The sequence below is a fragment of the Bos mutus genome, chromosome 21 (genome assembly GCF_027580195.1).
Source record: "Bos mutus isolate GX-2022 chromosome 21, NWIPB_WYAK_1.1, whole genome shotgun sequence".
In the NCBI taxonomy this organism is placed as follows: Eukaryota; Metazoa; Chordata; class Mammalia; order Artiodactyla; family Bovidae; genus Bos; species Bos mutus.
The window spans coordinates 58064203-58079963 of record NC_091637.1 but is presented as its reverse complement, the minus strand read 5'-3'; the positions used below and the strand labels follow the sequence as shown (position 1 = coordinate 58079963).

At 45.5% G+C, this 15761-nt stretch overlaps 2 protein-coding genes across 6 annotated transcripts in view; one reads left to right on the top strand and one right to left on the bottom strand.

Moving 5' to 3' along the window:
* The first annotated feature begins 119 nt into the window (after positions 1-119).
* On the top strand, positions 120-13949 carry SERPINA10 (serpin family A member 10). Its single transcript, XM_005896203.3, has 5 exons — positions 120-182; positions 3136-3914; positions 5736-6009; positions 8234-8384; positions 10224-13949. Exons 2-5 carry the CDS (start codon positions 3173-3175, stop codon positions 10413-10415), a joined length of 1359 nt encoding a protein of 452 aa, XP_005896265.1. The 5' UTR covers positions 120-182; positions 3136-3172; the 3' UTR covers positions 10416-13949.
* Positions 13950-14035: 86 nt separating this feature from the next.
* PPP4R4 (protein phosphatase 4 regulatory subunit 4) overlaps positions 14036-15761 on the bottom strand; it is a 103924-nt gene continuing 102198 nt past the window's right edge. For all 5 annotated transcript variants that reach the window (XM_070357889.1, XM_070357890.1, XM_070357891.1 and 2 more), the window contains one exon: positions 14036-15143. In XM_070357889.1, coding sequence (XP_070213990.1) covers positions 15119-15143 — 25 coding nt within the window. In that variant the 3' untranslated portion in view covers positions 14036-15118. The remainder of the gene's footprint in view (positions 15144-15761) is intronic.

The window sequence follows — 15761 nt, the reverse complement described above, 5'->3', positions numbered from 1 at the left end:
CCATTGAGGCTTTCCCAGAAACGCCACCATCTCCAAGCAGGATGTTAATCAGTAACAGCCCCCCGAGGGGGATCACACTTTGGAATAGCAAATATTTACTGCAGGCTTTCGGCTGCAAGCCCTAACCTTCTGTCTTTGCCCTGAATGAAGGACCTTCCCAGGCATTGGGTGGCCACTCACTGGTAAGAACAGTGGACCAAAGGGAGGCTTCACAGTGTCTGCCTAATGAAGGATAGGGAGAGAAGACCTTCTGTCCTCTCTGGGTGGGTTCCCCGGCGGGGGGTAGCAACCTGGGCTGTGCTGAGCCCTCATTCCTGGACTGGATGGGGCGGGCAAGGAGGTGGGGGTGGTAAGAGGCTTGTCGTAGACACAGGAGGCTTCCTCCACAGAGAGGAGGCCAGTGGAAGAGGCTTTGAAGGCTTGAGATATCATGCCCACAACACTCCGTGCAAGCCCCACATAGCTCCCTGGCCTTCTTCCCAGAGACCTGTCTGCCCAAGCAAGTGAGTCCCTGCTGCTTCCAGATTTGGGAGTGGGTTTGCAGCTGCAGGTACATTCAAGGCTGAGAAGTGGTGAGTGAGTGGTTAATTTCTTACTAGTCAGGTTCTATTTAGAGTGCTGCATCTCTGTGTCATCCTTAAACCAAAAAAAAATTTCTTTTAATTTTATTTATTTTTGGCTGTGTTGGGTCTTCATTACTGCACGGACTTCTCTCCAGTTGTGGCAACCAGTTTGCAGTCCATGGACGTCTCATTGCCGTGGCTTCTCGTTGTGGAGTACGGGCTCCAGATGGGCAGGTTTCAGTGATTGTGGCTTATGGGCTTTGCTCCATGGCATACGGGATCTTCCCGGAGCAGGGATTGAACCCATGTCTCCTCCATTGGCAGGCGGATTCTTCACCACTGAGCCACATAGGAAGCCCTTAGAAAGTGAAAGTGTTAGTCACTCAGTCGTGTCCGACTCTTTGCAACCCCATGGACTGTAGCCCGCCAGGCTCCTCTATTCATGGGATTCTCCAGGCAAGAATACTGGAGTGAGTAGCCATTTTCTTCTCCAGGAGATCTTCCTGACCCAGGGATTGAACCTGGGTCTCCCACATTGCAGGCAGATTCTTTACCATCTGAGCCACCAGGGAAGCCCCTTAAACAAAATTAGTGGCAATTACAATGAAGTGAAGATGAATAGATTCAGGAATAGCAGAGGAATTGCAATTCGGGACAAACTGGCAAACCAGAGGCAATTCTCAAAGAGACAAAGACAGGCTGGCTTTTATTCGGTTCTGGGAGGAAGCTGGGGAGGGTTGCTTTGAACAAAAGCTCATTGGAGGAGAATGAGAGTTCAGAGTTATGGCAATTTCTTGTTGGAACCAAGTGGTGGGTAGTTTGCTGTTGCTAAGGTATGTGAAAATCTTCTTTCTTCCTGCTGATCATGAATACTGAGATGAGTGGGAATGTGTGAGAACCCACCCTGCCATCTCCTTCTTCAGGGGTATCTTCACAACCCAGGAATCAAACCAACATCTCCTACATTGGCAGGCAGATTCTTTACTACTAGCACCACCTGGAAACCATCACAGACAGAAGTTACTCTGAATTTAAGGGTATCGCTGTGGGATTAATTTACAAAGGGGTGCTAAAGCCTGTGATCTAATGAAGGCATGAACCTGGGTACATTTGGCACACTCCAGCAGGTCTTTACCTAGCACATTTATTGCTGGAGTTACCTTTAGAGTGCAGGCTTGCCACTTAGAATTGGGCAAAGCTTCCTAAACGCTCACAGAAAACAGAGGAGTATTTCGCTGAGTAAGGTCATGCCACTCAAGCTATGGAAAGGACGAGGCCCTGGATCCTATGACACTGTTTAGCAAAAGCCAAAAGCAATGTGCTAAGTCCCGGAGCCAGGGGTCATCTTGTAGCCGGCCCAGTGAGGACACAGGCCTCTGCGTCAACAAGAGGCCGGGGAACCTCACCCCGTCAGCACATTTTGCTTCAGGTGGCCTGGCTCAGAGTAAGGGTCTCTGCTGATGGAAACTCTGAGGCCTGTGGCCTCCCTTGCCCTGTGTGCCCTGTGCTGAGTGGTCCTGCGCCACCCAAGCCCTCCTGGGGCAGTGGCTTCAGGAGAGAGTGAGGGTGTATCTCAGTGACCTTCCCAGCCAGCCTCTGGTGGTGTCAGCACCAGGAGCCCCGTGTGCCCATGGGAGTTTACTCAGATGGAAACTACAGGTGATCGGGAGCTAGGCTCTGTGCCCAAGGATGAGAGGGAGGCCAGAGAGGGGGCAGTGGTGGGGAGTGTGGGGTTTGGAGACCCACTGCCCAAGCTGGAGTGGTCTTGGGCTCCGCTAGAACAGGCAGCCTTCGGGTGGGCGGGAGGACGCACTTCACAGGTGAGGGTTAGGTGAGATGGTCCAAGCGGAGCTTAGCCCGGGCAAGTGGTTTGAATTGGTTCATCATCTGTTCCTATCCTGGGGGCTCCAGAGAGAGTGAAGGCAGGAAGTCCTGAGAGGAGCTCTGTGACTGGGCCCCAGGGCTGGGCCAGTGCTGTAGGGAAGGCACAGCGGGGTCTATTGCAGAATCAGGCAAACTCAGCATTCATCCTTGCCCCATGGCCACCCAGACCCTCTAAGTCCCCAACCCAAGGCGTCCCCAGGTCCAAGTCCCCACAGCCCAGCTTGAACAAGCTGCCGTATTGCCCAGCGATCCAGGGCAAATAAAACAAGCAGACAGTAAAAGTTCTGGGAAGACCTTCCGACTCCTGGCGCTGCTGTGACCCACACCCAGTGAGGCCCAGGACCCACACCACATCCCCTCGCATCCCTTCCCCTTTTGGCTTTCTGCCATTCCCCTGGGAGGAACTGGGATGGGTGAGGACAGCTGGGGGAGACCAGGAGCTGCCCGAGGGCCTGATCCCTGATGGAAACTGGAGGAGATTTCTCTCCGTGAAATAAGACACCTCCCCTCCCACGGACTCAGGTGACAAATGTGACCCTACTTGCTCAGGGTCTCCCCAGCCCTGCCTCTGGGAGATAAGCCCCGACCCCCAGGAAAGAAGCAGGGTGACCGGAGGAGACGTACCAGGACCCAGGGAGGAGGTGGGCATCAGACATTAAGGACGATCTCTGCCTTCTTTTCTCCCAAGGAAGCCTTGCTGCTGACCGGGCCTCCACGCTGCCCTGATGTGGGCGGTGCTGAGCCTCCCGCTGGCCTGCCTCCTGGCCCAGGCATGGCTGGTGCCCGGTTCTACCCTTGCTTCCCACTCGCCAGAGGCCCAGGCGGGGTTGGAGACTCTGCTGACCCCCACGGCCCAAAACAAGACCAGCCAGACCAGCGAGAGACAGTGGGCTCCAGAGGAGGAGGAGGAGAGGGAGGAAGACTCCCCCTGGCTGTTGGCCGAGGGGCAGCAGCTCTCCAGGGAGGCCTCCAACTTGGGGTTCAGCCTGCTACGTAAGATCTCCCTGAAGCATGATGGCAACGTGGTCTTCTCCCCACTCGGCCTGGCCTGGGCCATGGCTGCCTTGACTCTGGGGGCCAGGGGGCACAGCAGAGCCCAGCTGGAGGATCTCCTCTTGCAGGCCTGGAACCAGACCTGGCCCGTGGTGAACCAGACCCGACCACCGCGCCTGCCTGCCCTCTTCAAGCAGCTACAAGAGAGCCTCTCCCATAATCCAGAGCTGGGCCTGGCCCAGGGGAGTTTCGCCTTCATCCACAAGGACTTTGACATCAGAGAGACCTTCCTCAATCTCTCCAAGAGGTATTTCGATATGGAGTGTGTGACTGTGGATTTTCACAACACTTCCCAGGCCAAAAGGCTCATAAATCATTACATGAACCAAGAGACGCAGGGGAAACTTCCCAAACTCTTTGATGAGATTAATCCTGACACCAAATTAATTCTTGTGGATTACATCTTGTTCAAAGGTACTTGGATAACATTCTGCTCTTCCAGAGCCATGGGTCTCTTCACCTGTCTCTTTCTTTCCTGCTGGGCCTGTGTCTGGTTGATGCCAAGGGATTTCCTAGGAACATGTTGTTCTCGGGTTTCACAAACAGATTGAAACATGCATTGAACAGGTAGGATGTACCGGGCACAGTGCCAGACGACGTGTCCATTTGATGCCCCTGCCCTGGGGCCCTCGCGTGCCTGCAGGGCTTACTGCTAGATTTCCAAGCATATCTATACAACTCTCCTCTGACATTCTGACCTGGGGAAACTTCTGGGTTTTTGTTTTGTTTTGTTTTTAAAGCAGATCATCTGAGATATTTAGGGTTGCATCTTTGCTCCTTCACCCTCTACTTCTGTGACCTGGGGCAAGTGACAAAATCCCTTGTCCTTGGATTCTCAGTATAGAAAATGCAGACTCTCCCACCTCCGATAGAGAAGTGAGGCTCAGAGAGGTTGGCTAGATCAAGGTCACACGGTAAACGGCAGAAGCTGAACTCAGATGAGGGGTTCACCCCAGGTCCTTTCCATCCTGCCTTTCTCGTGCAGCACTGGCTTTGCATGGCCACACTGTAGCAGGAAGGTGACACCAGGGGACTTGCAAAGTCTGGGAGGAGGACTTTCATCGAGCCAGGCCGGACAGATGTCTGTGTGTAGAGCTGTGTGCCTGCATGCTGGTGGCAGCCTCTGGGTTGTGTGGCTGCTTGTTGACAAGGCGCCCCTCCCCTCAGAGCCTCAGTGAGCACAGGATAGGTGGGAACGTCATCATTTCTGCCCCAGTGGCCTCTGTTTGCACATTGAGTGCACCAAAGGAGTGGTCAGAGAGCCCTTCCTGCAGACAGGGCTGTGGCCAGGCCCACAGTCTTCTCTAGGTTGGAGCTAACCAACCACAAGGAAGTGAATATAGACAGAAGTGGGTCCTTCGGGCATCATCTGGAATGAGTGACTTTTGTTCACCCTGTGTTTTGTCCTGAACAGTGAAGGAGCCACAGGTGGTTAGGAGACATCTCCTTGCTTCAGTGTGTGATTCCAGCAGGCCTTTGGGTAGATTCGTGTGTGCGTGTGTTTAATGGGCTTCCTTTGTGGCTCAGTTGGTAAAGAATCCACCAGCAATGCAGAAGACCTGGATTCAATCCTAGGTAGGGAAGATCCCCTGGAAAAGGGAAAGGCTACCCACTCCAGTATTCTGGCCTGGAGAATTCCACGGACTGTTTAGTCCGAGGGGTTGCAAAGAGTCGGACACGACTGAGCGACTTTCACCACTTTATTTTTGGCTGTGTTAGGTCTCTGTTTTGTCACGCTCCAGAGTTGTGGCACTCGGGCTTAGTTGCCCCACAGCATGTGGGATCTTCCTGTGTCCCCTGCACTGGACCAGGGATCAAACCTGTGTCCCCGCATTTTAAGGTGGATTCTGAACCACTGGACAATGAGGGAATTATCTGGATTCATTTTTTGCCAGTTTGGAAAGAAGCCTGGGAAAGACTGATCTTTGGGAAACTTATCCTGGCTGCCCGCATCCATGCATGCTAAGTCGCTTTACTCATGTCCAACTTTGTGCAACCACATGGGCTATAGGCCCCTGCCCTTCTGTCCATGGGGATTCTCCAGACAAAAATACAGGAGTGGGTTGCCATGCCTTCCTCCTGACTGCCTGAGCTGTGGTCAAAACAAATCCAGTAAGGATACCTGTCCTCGTTGGGCAGAAAGGGGGACAGAACCCTGGCCCTTTATTACTTTGGCAAGAATGATGCTTTAGGGGAGGATCATTTCTACAATGAGTTTCTTTCTTACCTGTTCAGGGAAATGGCTGATCCCTTTTGACCCTGCTCTTACTGAAATGGACACTTTCTACCTGGACAAGTACAAGGTGGTCAAGGTGCCCATGATGTACAGGTCAGGCAAGTTTGCCTCCACTTTTGATAAGAAGTTTCGTTGCCATGTCCTCAAGCTGCCCTACCGAGGAAATGCCTCCATGCTGGTGGTCCTCATGGAGAGGATAGGTGACCATCTCACCCTTGAAGACTACTTGACCACAGACCTGGTGGACACGTGGCTCAGGAACATGAAAACCAGGTACAGCTCTCCTGTCGCCCTGCTCCAGCTCAGCCTCTCCTTCCCCGTGGGCACTCCCAATTTCATTCTGTGCCTGTCCTGCTCCACGGTGGGCTCCCTGATGGCAGGGGCTGCATTTGTCCTGTTTTCCACTGTCAGCGTCTATCACAGTGCGTGGCTCCTTACTCACTCGGCCAGTCCTTATCAAGGCTCTCCCACTTGTCAGGCATTGTGATGCGTGCACGATGCTAGCCCTCCTCGTGGAGCTCACATTCTACTCAGGTGCCGGTGGGCACCAGGGAAGGCCAGGCCAAGAAGGTAGACGTAAGCCAACACTTAAGATGAAGGAGGGCTGTCAGGGTGACCTGGGAGAGAGAAGAGTTACAGGCACAAGTGTGAAAGTTCTGGGTTAGGAGTGTGCTTGGTGGGTTCAAGGCACAATGAGGTGGCCAGTGAGGCTGTAGCAGTTTGGAGATGAGGTCGCAGGGGAACCAGTAGCTGTCACCCACGACTGTACATTACAGGCCCTGGGAAAGACTTGGGCTTTTTCCAAAAGAGATGGGAAGCCACTGGAGTCAAGCTGAGGAGCAACATGATCTGCGCTTGTTGAGAAAAGACACTGGGGCCATGTGGGAAGAGCAAGGGGACCAGTCACGTGGTCAGTGTAAGCACCCAGATCAGGATGCTCGGCAGGTAGTGGCAGTGGAGGTAAGGAGGAGCAGTGGGTCCTGGATCTGTGAACCTGGAAGTCACAGGATTGGCCCACGGACTAGAATGTGGGTGAGAGAAAAACAGGGGAGTCACAGATGAAGTTTTTGGCCTTAGCAACTGGAAAGATTTGCCACATACTGAAAAGGGAGACTGTGAGACGAACATGCTGAAGGGTATGTGCAAAAGTTCAGTTGGAAAGAGCTGGATCAGAAATACCTATTAGACAGCCCGGGTGGGGATATAAAAAAGGCAACAGCTGGGTATCAAAAGTTGGATCTGGTGTGTGCAGGGCGAGGTCCAGGCTGGGGAGTCAGCAGCACAAAAATGGAAACATGAGACCAAATGTGATGACCTGGGGAAGGGGCTGAGCACAGAGAGCAGGGGTGGGAGCACAGGGCAGGCTTGCAAAAGCTTGTGGAATAAATTAATATACCCATCAGGGTACGAGGAAGTCAGCACCAGTAAGGAGGCCAAGGCTATGCCTCCTGAATCTGTCACTCTAGAATCTGACACAGAGGGAAATCCAGCTAAAGGTCCCAGTGTTCATTTTATCTTCATTCCTCTTCTTCAAATCCTTAGAGCCTAGCAAAAGACTTCAACGTAGTAAGCCCTCAACAAATGTTTAGGCGAATCAATTTATATATCAGTCTTCAAGACCTGTCATGTCTTCAGTTACACTCCAGTGTGAGCCCTGCCCAGCTCTACAAGAGAGGAAGAAAGAAGGGTTGAGGGGGCAAAAGGAAATGAATATTCACTGGGCCTCTACTCTATACCAGACATCGTTCTGGGTGCTTAACACATGTTATGTCATTGACTCCTCTGAAGAACACTGTGAAATCCATATTGGTATCCAGATGAAGACACTGGGACTTCTTTAAGACTCACTTAGTACCAGTCAGTAGTTCACATCCTTTTATTTTTGAGCCACAGAACCCATCTTTCTAAACAAGGGTAAGAACTCCAATGTACATCTTTATAGGTGGCATAGAAAAGACCTGAATGGGCTTTTTGGCCAACCCAATATAGCTAGATAGATATGCAGAGAGAGAGAGACAGATAAACATCAGAGTTTCTCTGGCTGAAAATAAATAGGGGGTTGAAAATTTCCTTTGCTCTCCTCCCCCTGTCCATTCCCAGACTCCCAAGTTTCTCCTGGAATCCTGGGAGTCTGCAGAATAGGGACTGAAAACAGCCATCCTCCAGGAGTCTGCAGGATTCATGGCAGGAGGTATTTGGTTGGGTTGTTTTTAAGACAGGGGGAAATGGATACAAAGTATGGCATCTTTCCCTAAAGAGAATGTGAGTCATTGACTGGGAAATAAAACTGGTTTCCTGAAGCAGAAGTAATACATATTTGATAAGTCAGAACTCTCTTCTCTGAGTCAGACCATTACAAAAGAGCAGAATGAGCTACACTCAACTGAAGGAGACTTGCTACTAGGAATAATCTTGGAGGAAGGTGAAGTGATGTTTTTAGTGTTCAGAATCTAAGGTTTTTGTCTACGGTTCACCATTATATGTACTTGTACCACAGAAAAATGGAAGTTTTCTTTCCAAAGTTCAAGTTAGACCAGAAGTATAAGATGCATGAGCTGCTTAAACAGATGGGAGTCCGAAAAATCTTCTTACCCTGGGCTGACCTAAGTGATCTCATGGTTACTGAAAGAAATCTGAAAGTTTCCAAGGTAAGTCAGGCTCTTTCAGGGGAGTCCAAGAGAACAAGTATTTCTCCATCCCACTGAATGTCGATAAAAGGCCAAGTTGTAGTAGAAAAGTGAAAGTCACTCAGTCCTGTCCAGCTGTTTGCGACCCCATGGAATATACAGTCCATGGAATTCTCCAGGCCAGAATACTGGAGTGAGTAGCCTTTCCCTTCTCCAGGGGATGTTCCCAACCCAGGGATGGAACCCAGGTCTCCTGCACTGTAGGCGGATTCTTCACCAGCTGAGCCACAAGGGAAGCCTTGTAGTAGAAAACTAGATTAAAATTCCCAAAGACTTGAAACAGCGCCCAAGCTGGATGTTTGAAGAACTGGAGCTACTTTATTAAAACATCTGTTTATGTAGCGCTCCCTCTCTTCTTTATCAGTGCTTAAGGAGAAATTTACCCCAAAATGGAACTGGTTCACAGGTTCACTTAGAATTCCATGAAACTGCACCACCTTAGGGTTTTATTCATTTATTTGGGTGGGTGGAGGGGCTGCACTCTGCAGCATGTGGGATCTTCGTTTCCTGACCATGAACTGAACCCATACTCCCTGCAGTGGAAGGGTCATCTTAACCACTTGACTGCCAGTGAAGTCCACTGCTTTGGAGAGGGAAGAAAACCCCAGAGGTTATCTGCCTAACTTCCTGCCTCTTGTGAAAACCCCCTCTGATATATGCCTACAAAACAATCTTCCAGTTTTGTTTTTTAATGTTTGCAGTGACAAGGAACTTATTTGAAAAACAGCTCAATCCACAAATGGCAAAAACTGTTTTTGAGTTTTATTCATATATATATTTTGACCTGTAATTCCCCCGACTTACATTCTTTGTCCCTAGTTCTGCCTCTATAGCATCCAACACATGCATTTCTGCTACAAACACATGAAAGACTGAAGAAACGTGTTTTGGTTTTAGAGCTTAAATTCTAAATTATTGATATTTTCCCTTTGTTTACTCCAGGAAGGGAATTTTCACTCCAGGAACTTAAGAGAATGTCTAGGTATTGTTTTCATTATCTTCTTTTAGAATAATTATACAGGTCCATTACTCACATCACATGTGGTTCTTGGACAAAAGGGCCTCACGAACAGGACAGGTGGCCTATATCCAGGCCACCTGAGTTCAGAAAGACTTCAGGGACCCAGAGGCTTGCTCAGGGGACACCTTAGAGTGGTGCCAGGTTCTAGGAAACCACTACAGAAGAATAACCACATTCCTTCCCCACCTCCCTCCCACCCCCTGCCTGCCAGAAAGAAGGTCAAAGTTCTCAGGGGTTCCAGACAGCTTGAAAACCTTCCAGGAGGAATATCAGCTCAGTTCAAAAATCAGTAACACAGAGACTTCCCTGATGGTCCACTGGTTTAGACTCCACACTCCCAATGCAGGGGGCCTGGGTTCAATCCCTGCTCAGGGAACTAGATTCCACATGCTGCAACTAAGGGTTTGCATGCCATAGCTAAGACCCGGTACAGCCAAATGAATAAATATTTTTAAAAATCAGTAGCACAAAGTGCATGCTCAGTATTTGTTGATTTGATCCACGTGTGTGTGAAATGGCCAGCCACAGAGTCCCCTGGTCCTTGGCCAGAATGAATTTCACAATCGGGTTCCTGGTATCTCCTGCGGCTGTTTGAGGTGCTTCTGCGGCAGTTGCTAGGGCAACCGCAGACCATTCCTCTCTGCAGATGAGCTCTATACCAGTACATCCCGAGAGCACAGCCCCGTGGGTAAGGACCATAACAAAAGTGTTCAGGGAGTCAGTGAATCCCCTTATCTCCATGAGCACACAAATGGTCTTCCACATATTTCCTTTCCTAGGTTTTACAAAGAGCCACGATTGAGGTGGATGAAGAAGGCACAGAGGCAATGGCAGGAACCCTGTTAGAAATCACTGCTTATTACATGCCTCCCATCATCAGAGTGAACCGGCCATTTCTCTTCATCATCTATGAAGAAACCTCCAGAACCGTGCTGTTTCTGGGTCGGGTGGTGGATCCGACCCTCCTGTGATTCCCAGCACGCGTGAGTCCTTGGAGCCACAGCGATGCTGGATCTGAGGTGTCTGAATCCACACGGGACATTGGCAGTGGTGTCCCCCTTGTTCCCAAGTGCTAATCGAGCCATTCTTAGATCTGCATGTGAAATTCAAGCTTATTTTAAGGAGATGTTTGTACGAGCTGGCTGGTATTTTAAGCCTGTTTCTAAGAGCCTATGTTATTAACTGAAACCATCTTGGTATCTGGACTCAGCAGAACTCTATTTCAAGATGAAGTCTTTGGGAAGGCAAGTACGCATTCTCCATGGGTCATGCGCTTCACTCCCTTTACTGCTCCCTGCTGCGAATTAGTGTTTTATTTTAACCTACTATAGAATAATTTCTTGGCAACTAAAATTAGAAAAAAATAGCTGTAGTCAGGCCTGACCACAGCATCTGCTGCCATGTGGCTTTGTCTACTCCATGAAGCCATTAACTGAGCTACAGATCTTCCAGTTCAACCTCTTAATTCTATTATACAAAGCCAAGAAACGGGAAAGTGGAGAAAGGGCCACAGTAAGGCTTTCATGGGGCTTCCCAGCTAGTGCTAGTGGTAAAGAACCCACCTGCCAATGCAAGAGTTACTAAGAGACTCGAGTTCGATCCCTGGGTTGGGAAGATCCCCTGAAGGAAGGCATGGCAACCCACTCCAGTATTCTTGCCTGGAGAATCCCCAGAGGAGCCTGGTGGGCCACAGTCCACAGGGTCACAAAGAGTCGAACACAACTCAGCGACTGAGCACACACGGATGCATGCAAGGCTTTCATGGGCCCCCGGCCCTTTCACCTTTGTGGATTCCTTCTTCCATTTTATACACACACACACACACACACACACACGTGTATATACATATATATATACACACACATATATGTGTGTATAATAAAAGTATTTTATGACTGTATTTGTATAAAGGTGAATATATTCTGGGTTATATCTGTCTTTATACTAATACAAAGCATGGGACTTAACTTAGAGCAAGAAATAAGACATCTTCATGGGTCCCTGAAGGCACTGTGGGCCTGATGTCCTATGCCTACAGCATCTAATGGAGAAATCATACACGGCATCTCGAGGAAGAAAAACCAGTGCATCAGTGGCAGAGTCAGGGCCCTGCCACTCCTGACTGCAGGCCCCGAGCCCATCCCACTCTTTCTTCTTTCTGTCTAAAGCATTTCATGGGGTGCAGTTCAACAGGCGGCGTGTGTTCACGTCTATTACCCGTTGTGATTAAATAGAATGTAAGCATGGACTTTGTCCCAAGGGTCAAAGAAAGATAACAAAACAGCTTCTGAGCCCGTCGTCTTCTGTTATAGAGATAAGAAAATATTTTAGGAGTAAATTCAGAGACTCAGGAGTAAAGTTAACTATTTTTGGAATGTCAACTAGGTTGACTAACCACCTAATTGGATTTTTATGTTTGCTAGCCAATTTAAATATACTTAAATTTGCTGTATTAGTTATTCCTCTTATTACAACTGACAGATTTATGTGAATAGTACCTAATGTGAATAGATAATAATAATAAGCCACAGTCTAGAGACTGACTCTTTATCCTTCTAAAACCTGGATATCAGTTCACTCCTGTATGCCCTCCACACGCACTGACTGACACCGGTGACCCAGGCAACTCTAGAGCCTAGAAAGAAACAAAAATAGAGGACTGACTTCAGTCGACATCTTTAAGCGACTTGTTACTATTCAATTAATGAGGTTCATTTGTAGAAAAATAGCAGAAAGAGAAATAAAAGAGGGCTCAGTCAAATTATTCGTGTTTTTTAGAAATGAAATCTAGAGAAGAAAGCCACAACACCCTCTGAAATAAACCGTGTTTAGAGAACACAATACCCTCTGAGATAAATATGGCCAAACCCGGTGATAAAAAGGTTCATTATTATCAAAGGATTCATAGAACATATACTCAAACTCTTGCCTTCTCTTCATATATTTGCACAAAACGATGATGACACGGGACAATGATATCTAACGCATTACTCTTTAAGGCAGAAAATGGCCCTATTCTCTATAAAGAAATTAGTATTTCCTCACATATGCTTAAGAAGCTCCAAGGATACTAGATTTTCTAAATATGTATGCATGGTGAAAAAATGCAGATCAAGGAGAAATGTAACTGATCTTACAAAAAAAATCAGTGTCAACCGAAGGGGAAAATTCTGAATATTGTAACAACACTTCACTATATTTAAGGGTCAGATTTTAAAAACTGTTCCTACACAGACACATACACACTCATACTCACTTCCTAACACACATGCCACAGCTGAGATCAGATTATTGAATTAACTGAATTCATTTTATCTTCATGGTATAAACCTAGTCAAGCTGAAGAGACTGTTCTATTTCAATTCAAATTATTTCACATATGCCGCTGACTGTAGGTAAAATGGACCCACTCTTCCAGAATAAGGCATCTTTATAAAGCCCAGGAAGTCAAGTAACAGAAATGATTTTTAACCGTGATGAGGTTATGGGAACAAAGCTCTATATGCTCTTCTCTATTAAGTAAAATCTTTTTAGCTCTATTTCTGCCAGTAAGATTGATTCTACAGGTCTGTTTTTTTGCTTATAATGCTGATTAGTGACGTTCTAGACCTATCCTTAAAACTGCAAGTTTCCATAATTAACAGAGATGTCTCTATTTCTCTGCAGCTACAGTTAGAGATGTGTCTTTGTCACACAACTGGTTTAAAGGAACTATTTAATAAGGTGTTAGACTGAGAACTTTTTACAAGAGTATCAATCATTTTTTCCAGTGGAAACTGAGGTACATATGGATATTCATAAATGTCACCAACTGGTTTTTTGCTCTATATATCTATCCTTGGAAGTATATTTTTAACAAATATTTCAACAATTTTAGAAATTATCATGTTCTCTTGGAAAAAAAGAAAACCTCTAAACATAACTTTGATTGACTGTCTTAATTGATAATTTAGTGCCTAAGATAAGACTGCAGCTGACTTCTGTAAATTTCTGAGCAAAATAAGCCTTAGTGACTTCTCTGTCAAATCACTTTCTTCTTCTCCTGCATGCATGCTGAAGAAAAGGTCTAAACTCTGCCAAACTTATTGAACAAATAAACTAAAATTCTGCATTTTATTTAAAGTAACAGAGTCAATGCTATGAACCAAAGTGCTAGAAAAACTGATGCTGCTCTGACATCCATTATGTACCCCCGATGCTCTCTCCTAGATCATAATGTACTCGGTTCCACATTAGTGATGTTAGTAGGAGACATCACTAACATGGTTAAGTGAAATCCACAAAGAATGTATGAACTAACCAGTATTATCAAGCTTCTCATACCTAATCAATGTTTAACTACTGACAAAATGAATGGTTGAACAATTCCATTTACCTGATGGTCCTTCAATGAAAGATATTAAGCATCACTAAAAATAGCCAAAAAAGAGGAGATAGGTAAGGAAAGGGGGAAAACAAACACCATGAAAGCCTCATACTGAGTAGCTGCCCCTGGGTGATTTTAGTTGATGTCTGTGCCCTTTTCTTGTTCATTACTTAAAAATAAACTGTCTTTAATTACAGAATAAAAACTTCAGAAAATATTTAAAACTGTTTTCACAAACACAGGTATCTCATTAACCTATGTTTTATTTTGAGTAAATTCATTATTCATTATTTCACATTATAAAAAGTAACCACACACGCATATGCATTCACAAATTAGATCTTTATCATACATCAATATATTTTTTTAAAAAAACAAATATTTTCAATATCAATATAATTATATGCTGATTGCATTTTGAAATAGAGAAGCTGACAATAGCTTCATACAGTATATCTCAAGAACTGACATTTTTAAAATCAAGAACTGTATAGGTTCCACAGGCAAATTTTGATGGAAATAATAGCATTAGTACAAATAAATGCTGTTGACATAGCTTAAGCATGATAGCTTGGAATAACAGCTGATTCAAACTAGATTCATCATTTCTAATTCAGTAAGGACAAATACAATCTAAAATGTAAACAAAGTATTTATAAAATAAATTCTTCTAGGTAACAAAGGAAATCATCAATCTATTATTTTTAAGGTAGTTGTAGCTAAAAGTTATCAGAAATCTTTGTAGAATTTTCATTGCCAAATTTTAATTTCGGAATGTCCAGGTACAACATCTTGTCACCACAATCGCAGGACTGATATAATTTAGGACAGCTGTTTGTACCCTGTTTCAGTGTGACTTTTCTATTGGGCTTGGAGATTCGTGAGAAAATGCAGTGACTTTTTTACTCCCACGTCCCTGTCCAAGTGATTATCTAGGCGGGGTGATTTCAGTTGATTTGGGCCTTTCGTACAATTTTTAAATGCTAAACTCTAGCACAGTTAAATAGATGGTTTCCTGCACAAGTAAATGCAGACTTATCTCTTTTGTAGCAGTAGTTAAAGCACATACCTAATGTTTTTTTTTTCCTTACACTTCACTATAACATTGGAATTCTGTAACCACATTATTGTTCAAGAAATATATATTATACCTCCTAGGGAATATAATTTCAAATATGGAACGTTTAACAACATCAGCTGCCATTATGTATCTCTCTTTTCCAGTCATCAGCCATTGCTTTAGCTTTTGTTCATCAATCACATTATCTCCAGTTGTCTTTGTTTTGCCTCCTTCTTCAAGGAGATGGCCTAAGGATTGGATTTTCTGGATTTTCTTTGTCAGAAAGGAAGAAAGAAAGAAAGAAGAGAAGGAAGAAAGGGGGTAGGGAGGAGAAGAAAAGAAGAAAAAAGAAAACAAAACATTAAAAAGTTTATCCATATAATACTTACAAAGAAACAGATATAATCTACTTTGAAAAAACCTAATATATGAGAACTGTGATTAAGTAGACAAGTGAATGACACATTAAAGTTTACTTGGAATAACCTTTAATTACTCAAATCTTATATGCATCTAACATAGCATTCAATTCAATTCATACTTTTCCTGTTTTTCATTTCTATAACCATAGCGGAAATTAACACAACCTAAAATTATCAATCATCTGGCCTTGTAAAACGTAACATACAATGTATTCCTAAACTTCCTTTAAGACACTGATGTTTTTAAATGGCAGATGTATCATCTTTATGACAATGGAAAGTTGGAGAATGTACTGCATAGAATTTTTTTAAGCAGCAAAACAGAGATAATTAATACTTTCTGAAATCACTTCACAGGCTTATTTTAAGCAAAAAGGATAGATTTTCATTTGGATATGCCATAGTCCTGAATGGTGGATAAGAGTCCACAGAAACATGACTAATATCTACAGATACCGATCACCTATTG

Coding starts and splice junctions, on each gene's coding strand:
- SERPINA10 (XM_005896203.3), top strand. CDS start 3,173: ATGTGGGCGGTGCTGAGCCTCCCGCTGGCCTGCCTCCTGGCCCAGGCA. Junction 3,915..5,735: donor GGATTACATCTTGTTCAAAG/GTACTTGGATAA, acceptor TTACCTGTTCAG/GGAAATGGCTGATCCCTTTT. Junction 8,385..10,223: donor GAAATCTGAAAGTTTCCAAG/GTAAGTCAGGCT, acceptor TTCCTTTCCTAG/GTTTTACAAAGAGCCACGAT.